Source organism: Cyprinodon variegatus, unplaced genomic scaffold, assembly GCF_000732505.1.
Source record: "Cyprinodon variegatus isolate N-32 unplaced genomic scaffold, C_variegatus-1.0 Scaffold779, whole genome shotgun sequence".
NCBI lineage: Eukaryota > Metazoa > Chordata > Actinopteri > Cyprinodontiformes > Cyprinodontidae > Cyprinodon > Cyprinodon variegatus.
The window spans coordinates 27,216-34,757 of NW_015151232.1; the positions used below are offsets into that span (position 1 = coordinate 27,216).

The 7,542-nt window shown below is 40.2% G+C and overlaps 1 protein-coding gene across 3 annotated transcripts in view; it reads right to left on the reverse strand.

Moving 5' to 3' along the window:
* LOC107098453 (rho GTPase-activating protein 22-like) overlaps positions 1-7,542 on the reverse strand; it is a 63,883-nt gene that overhangs the window by 17,519 nt on the left and 38,822 nt on the right. Inside the window, exon 1 of one of the 3 annotated variants that reach the window (XM_015396164.1) lies at positions 163-330. The exons of the other annotated variants lie outside the window; for them this stretch is intronic. Within the exon in view, the coding sequence (XP_015251650.1) occupies positions 163-214 (52 nt within the window). The 5' untranslated portion in view covers positions 215-330. Of the gene's footprint in view, positions 1-162; positions 331-7,542 lie in introns of those variants that run through there. 3 annotated transcript variants of the gene reach the window in all.

A 7,542-nucleotide genomic window follows, 5' to 3' on the forward strand; every position in this document is an offset into this window, starting at 1 on the left:
ATTGTGTGTAAAAGTCAGGAGAATGACAATCAGAGCCCAACAATACCAGAAAAGCTCGTTGTGACTCTGCTATAAATCTCCCAGCAGTCTCAAAGCCACTCAGTCCTCGTCCTCCCTGTCCGCCACACTTGTAAAAACTCTCCAGCATCTGTTTCCCGTTACCTTGGAGACGTGCTTTCCTCAGTCTGCCCGGCTTGCAGCAGACCGGCCCCATGTCTAAGGCTGCAGCAGGGACAGGCAGAAAGCTGCAGCATAAAGAAGCAGCTCCTCCTTTTGGAAGCAGATCGGCACACAGGTAGGTGCGCCAGCGGCCAGAACTTCCTGCTGAGGCATGCTCCACTCTGCTGGAAGCCAGAGGCGTCAGATGAGCCGATTCCTACTCCTCACTCAGCGGTGCAGGCAGCAGGTCTGCCCTCAGCCCCCCTGGGGAGAGGCAGGTCCCTGCAGAGGGCTGGATCGAGGCTCTCTCTCTTTGTCTTTGGGTGTCCCAGGAGTGACTGGGAGGTGGGCTGTCCTCCAATCTTTGTCAAACTCATAGCAACAAACAGGGAAAACACACAAAGCCTCTCGTGGAGCAAAGGAAGCATTAAAGATGTTTCTTCCTACATTTAAACCTTGGAAACAGTCAAAGCATTGTTATAGTTTAAGAACTTTTTGGACACATTTGTTTCTTTGTGGCAGACTGATCTCTCAGTTCTTCCCCTCCAGAATGTCTCCTCGCCCAGATGCGTCAGTGTGCAGCACCATCCTTCCTGGGTCCCTCTGTTTGGCCTGTCCTCAATGGATTCTTGTCTGGTTTAGTTTACTGAAAGGCTGCTACCAGCCGGTCAGCCATCGCCCAGTCTGCTCAGAGTTTGTCTCCACTAATCGTTTCCCTGCTACCCGTCTGTTCTTCCTGACACCAACCAGTTCAGTCACCCTCTGGCAGCTCAAACTTGTCTCCATGCCAACTTTCATCAACATTCATATCAGAGTCTTTCAATAAACCTTAAGCAACACGGCTGCTGAGATCAAATCCTGGTCTGAGAAGTGTTGTGGGAAAAAAAGTATTCAACTCCAGTTAAATAAACGGAGATCAATGGATTTCACTCAGTCAACATTTTATTTTTATCCTTTAAAGAGAGAACAGTTCATCATTCAGCCATTATTGCACGGTAATCAGCCCTGTTGTGATCTGGGCAGCGTTCGTTCCCCCTTACTTACAACAATGGAAAGTAGTCTAAACAAATTACAGACACTTTGGTTAAACAGTAACATGTTAACCTGAGAAAGAATCTGGTTTGTTATGGGAAGAAGCTATGTCTGGTCTAAAACCATCCCTCACTCAGGAGAATTCTGTGGTCTTGCAGGTGAAATAGGCTAAGTGAAAACTTTTTTAGCGGATAAATAGGATAAATTAATATATATAATAAAAGAAACTAAATTTTCCAACCACATTTCCACCCTTTCGACTGTAAAAGGATATTATCCTTGTGTAATTGATAATAAAAAAAGGAAAATTAGTGAATATATGTCTAGGCCTAGGTAAATGGAAATATTAATAAGTTGGAGCAGATAATTTTCCTAGAAATCAAGGGGAACAGTTTACCTGGGATTGCATCACTATGGCAACAGGTTTGGGAACAGATCAAGTTTGTATCACTTTGTGTCTTTGTGCATCCAACAGTAACTACTAATCACACATTTGAAAAGATGCTGGTGAAGTTTTTCAGTCATACGGGAGAATATAAAAACATTTTTCACCTCTCTGGGTTTGTCAGAGGAGAAGAAGCTATTTTCCATTTAAAGAGAGAAAACGACTCCAAATTCAGAACGGAGCCTCCCTCGGTTTCTAACCACCAACACATATTTTTTTACTGATTAACGCTAAATTCATAAAATCATCGCAAACATATTAGTTTTGGGTATAACTAATGATCCACTGATTATTCCTTGCTGACCGGACTTTTATTTTAGGGGAACAATATTCATTCCATTGGAAGATCGTCTTATTTACCTGCTCAAATTAAGGCTAAATATAATTTAATTTAATAAATTTATACTTATTTCTAGATTGCTTTTGCAGTTTAGATCTTATAGTCAAACTATTTTTCCTTTTCATCGCTTTGCTCTTCAGCTGTCTGTTCATTTTCCCTCAAACTTTCTTCTCTTTTGGGGTTCAGTGCTGCAGGCCGGTGGGTTCACGCCCCCCTGTAATATTGACAGCTCTGAAGCAAACAGAAGCCTTATTTTAAACCAACATTCACCTGCTGAAGGAATGAAGGACAATCATGGTTTAAACCTGCATTGAACCTTCATCTTTCCGGCTCTTTTCAGAACAGCCCTGGTGTTTTATATTCATGGGGGAGAAGATGTCTTCACATGTCAGCAAAAATCTTTTTCTGAAACCAAATCTAACTGGATGCATAAACTCTGAAGGTGTTGAAGTGTGCAGACTGGCATTCAGGGAGCAAAGTTTGGCATGTTGGACAACCAACAGATCATCTACTATTCCTTTAATTAAGATGGTTTTGGAAAATTTACTCCGTCTTCTGTGATTTATTTGGAAATATATTGGTTTTATGCTCCTTTGTTTCCTTTTTGGTACAGCGTAGCTCAAACTGAACTGGTTCATCCATTTTCTACAGCTAAGATAAGAGCTGATAAAAACATTTTATCATCATTTTTTAATCATCATTTTAAGACGTATTTCATCTCAGTACAGGTAAAGATTCATCCAGGGTTGTAGATTTGTAATTTGAACTTTCAATTTTTTCATCCATACTTACATTTATTTAAATTTATACATAAATTTAAATCGTACTTGTAAATGTGTGATTCTTTTTCATAAATTTCTGTGTTTATTGTGTGCATGACCTGGGCTCTTCAGTTTGGGATTTGTATTTTCCATGGCATATTGTGGCCAGGCTCTTGGAGAACAACACTAGGAGGCATTAATCCTCAAAAACTGTTAGAGGAAGGAGAGTCCTGAACAAACACAAACTGGGAAAGTTTATGTCCAGAAAAGACAAAGGTTTAACAATTTCACCACAAAGGGAAACACAAAAATGTATGCAGCCGTAAAGGTGAACCCTTCAGCTGTTCTGATTTATTATTCTGCTTTAACTATTAACAATTATATCATGTCTGGAATTACGTTTTAGTTTTAGTATTTCTGTTTGGTGTTTTTTCATTTATCTCCAGTCCCCTATCCTAGTTTTCCCTTTGTTGTTGTTTGTTTTCGGTCCAATCCCTAAAAACGAACTCTGAGCTCTAACCCTCCGTTTCTGCAGAGGATCTGCCACATTAAGGGCCGTCCCAAACCACTTAGTGGGTAGGGCCAGCGGACTGTTCTGTAATGATCTGTCCTGATAGCTCACCTTAATTGTTCACCTTAATTGTTCCTCTCACCTGCCTAACTCTGCCTGGTTTTCTAATTATCACTGATCTAATCCACCTGTTGGTTCTCCTTTATATTCAGCTTAGCCCAGCTATCAGGGCCAGATCATTGTTTGTTTGTGTTCTGTTTCTCTCATGCCTGTCGGTTCTGTTAGTTTTAGTTAGTCGTAAGGTTCGTGTCCTGGTTCCTGGACACCATTTAGAGGGTTATAGTGTTTGTCTAAACACTAAACCCCACCTAAGCTAAAGGTCTCCAGAGATTCTTTAAACCTGTACCTGTCCTCTATGTGTTTTTTCAAGGTTACCTCTCGTGCTTTTCAGAAAAGTTTCCTCCAAGGAACTCACTTCCTGAACCAAACCCAAACAAAACCTCCGCTGAAGAAACTCCTGGAAAAACCTCCCTATCCAGGAAGGTACCGCTTTTCTCTCTCTGCCTACAACCTGGAAAGACCTGCCTGCCCTCCAAGGACTCGCCCGCCTGCAATCACTGAGAAAACCTCCAGCTCCAAACTCCAGCCCTCCCCCAGCGGAAACAGCCCACTTATTCAGTAAGGTCCTGTCTGAATTAGGTTCCCAGCTTGAGTCTAAACCGGAGGTCTTCAACAGGGGGTCCGCGACTCCTAGGGGTCCATGGAGGTACTGCATGTGGGTCGCAAAAGTTTTGGTTGATTAGACTTTTGTTTATTCCTACCTGCAGTTTTTTCCACTAATTGAAACGTCTTTAAATCCACCTTAACATGAATTAAACCCACTGTAGTAAACAGATAAATGGAGGCAGAAGATGTCTTTCAGGCATCAATGCTCACATTCAGAGACACACAGGAGCTCTTTCAAACCTGGGCACCGTTCCATTCACAACACCTGTCCCATCAACCAGGAATCAGAAATACTTTAATAATCCCAGGGAGAAATTACTTTAGTTACATTACTGTATCTGTAATAGAGTGACTATAGAACCAGTTTGATAGAACACTATTTCATACAATATATATAATTAGGCGGTCCCCGCTCCATCTCGCCATCAGTCTGAGGGTCCTTGGCTGATCTACACCATCTGCTAACCTCTCCCCTTCTCTGCCTTCAGTCCAAGGATGATCCAGATCCAGCAGCTCCTCCATAATATTCATTCCTTCTCTGCTGCTATCACTTTCAAAGGAAAAATAAAACCTTTTGATCTGTAATTCATCTTTCTACTTGTGTGTTCTCTGCATGTGGGACAAACGCTTTACTTTAAACATGAAAAAAGGAAAACCAGTTTAAAGTCATGTTGCAAAAGGCATTGATATGGAAAGGTTCAGTGCAAAATAAGTAAAAGAAACATGGTGCAAAATGTAGAACATTGAGTTTTCTATTTAGAAAGATTATATCATTTCTGGAGTTGTGCTTCTGTTACCATCTACCTCTAAATTAAATGTACAATAACTCATGTCTAAACCTGCACCGCAAAAAGTTGATGCTGCAATGAAACGAGACTTGTTTTTTCCAAGAGGATAATGGTCACAATAGAACCTGTCAATAAAAATAAACCTCCTTCATTTCTGATAGGAAATGGGCTCTAGACCTCAGCCCCATTCATCCTGCAGTAAACCTGGAATTAACTGGAGCCTAAAGACAGACTTTGGATGCTGATCGACTGCTGACCTGTGAGAGCTGGAGGTGGAGGCACCGATCACCTTACAACATCATCATCATCATCATCATCATCATCATCATCATCATCATCATCACTGGATTAATGTCTGACAAGTCTGAGACTGGGCAACAGCGCCCTCTGCTGGATAAAACGATGAGCAGTGGTGGAAAGTAACATTTTATTGATTACTGTATTCAGGGAGGGATTTAGGAATAAATAATATAAGCATTCTAATGGCATTTTAGAGACAATATTTTATCAAAAACATCATTAATGTGCACAAATAAGGAATAGTTGTATTAACCATACATGTAAAAGGAGTTCTATGAGGCCCCCAGGAACTTGGGACCCTAGGCAGCTGCCTAGTTTTGCCTAATGGTAAATCTGCCCCTGACTGTATTTAAGTACTTTTTTGGAGTATCTTTACTGAATGACTTTTGGGCGGGTACCAGGGGCGTTGCTAGGCACAAAGCTTTACTGGGGCACTGGCCCCCTACCGCATATGCCCCTCCTGCCATACGCAAATACAGACAAGCACACTGCCCAACCCTGATACATTCCTACCAAAATTACCAGTTGAGATATTAATGAGTGTAAGAGCATATTTGTTTTAACAAACATGAACATTTTCAACATTGCAGCTATAAAAAATAAGACATCAACAACTTTGACAAATAAAAAGTTTCCTTATACACATTCTGAAGTAATCATTAATTCCTAGGTTTCAGAGTTTTAGTTCAGGGGAAAGTTTAACTCAACCCGAACTAAGTTTTTCTTTTATTTTTTGAGCATTAAAGTGTACCTCCTATTTTTCATTTTTGCAAAGCGGTCAATCACTAGACTGTGACTCAGCTTAGAAAGTTCTTCCTTTTCAACTGATAAAATAGCAAGATGATGGAGCCTGTCTTGTCCCATTGTGCACCTCAGCCAAGTGTGGATCCTTCTCAACACACTGAATGACCTTTCACAACTCCAGCTGTGGATTGTGATAGTGAGGGAGATCTGGATGACCTGCGTTAGTGTTGGGAATATGATGTTATCAAGCAAGTTGAAAACACACTGCATATCCTTGATGACAAGGATTTACTTTTCAACCATAAAAAGCTTTCAAACCATTTTGAATTAAATGAAAGTTTTTTTTACTCCAAATTTGTCCTGGGGATAGTGGGACAACTTCATTTGTCTAGGACCATCATGCTTTCCCCCTAAGTCCCTAATGTCTCCTTCTTGTTTGTGGAAGCTGGTTGTTGCTCCCTCATCACCTTCATGGTCCTGTCTCTCACCTGTCTCTCCTGTCCTTCACCTGTCTCTTGCCTGTCAGTCTCTCCTCCTCCTCCCTTTCCTACTCCAGCACCTTCATTCTCATATAATTATAATTATGTAAATATCTATCATATTGCTTATAACGTTCCTAATGTAACTAGTTAGCTTAAATCACTATTAATTACCTTACCTCCCTCTCTCTCATCTTGTTTTACTGCTTCCCTGTCTCTGCTTCGTGTGAGGAATTTCCTGATATTAAAAAAAAGTATCACTGTTGCAAATATTCATAAGATTTATACTGGGGCACGTGCCCCAGTAAATGGGGTCTGGCGACGCTGATGGCGGGTACTACTAACTTTCTACTCCGCTCTATTTCTAGAAAGCTTGTTCCTTTTGGTTCAGCTTAGCTTTTTATCCTCTGTTGCTGTTTTCTTTTTGAAATGTAATTTCATCATGGCAGATAACGGCCCTTAGGACTGAATCTGGACGCCATCGTTTAGAGATTTAATGACGTTTCACAGATGTGCAGAGGTTTCAAAAGTATTCATGTTTATTACTCCAGTAGGAGTAGAAATCCTGCTGTTTAAAAACACTTTTGTAGAAGTTAGAGGATCAACTTCAGGTTTTTATTCCAGTAAAAGTGTAAAAGTACCATTTTTAAAACCACTTACAGAATAAAAGCAATGGAGGAAAAACTGTCAAGGCCAGAAGCTTTACTGCTCTACCCTATTAAAGGAACATTTTTCTACAAATCTGGATGATAACTTCCTTAGATTTCATTTTCTTAGTTTTATAACTAATGGTAACAGTGTAACATTTAACTTTGCAGCTTCTTGAAAAACATTTTTTTTTGGTATGTGATGAGCAACAAGTTGGGGCAGCACCGAGTCAAACCAAAAAGAAATGAACTGTCTGGATGAAACTAATTATTTGGATAGTGTTTATTTTTTTTAAACACCAACAGGCCATAATGAAAAATGGAGCCTAAATGAAACAAAACGAATGAGTCTATTTTTCAAATGTAAAGAGTTGAAAATAAAAAGTTGTCTAAAAAATAGTTACTCCAGTAAAGTATAGATAGCCAGTATTTCTACAGATGAAAAGTCACAAAGTATTTGTACTTTGTTACTTGGCACCTCTGCAAATGTGAAAAACTCAGAGCAGATGTTATTTACTGGTTTATGAATTCTATAAAGGCATGAGTTGTTGCCATGTGGCCGAGATGTTCAGTAGGATTTCTCATATAAGCGCTGCGGTAATACATTCAA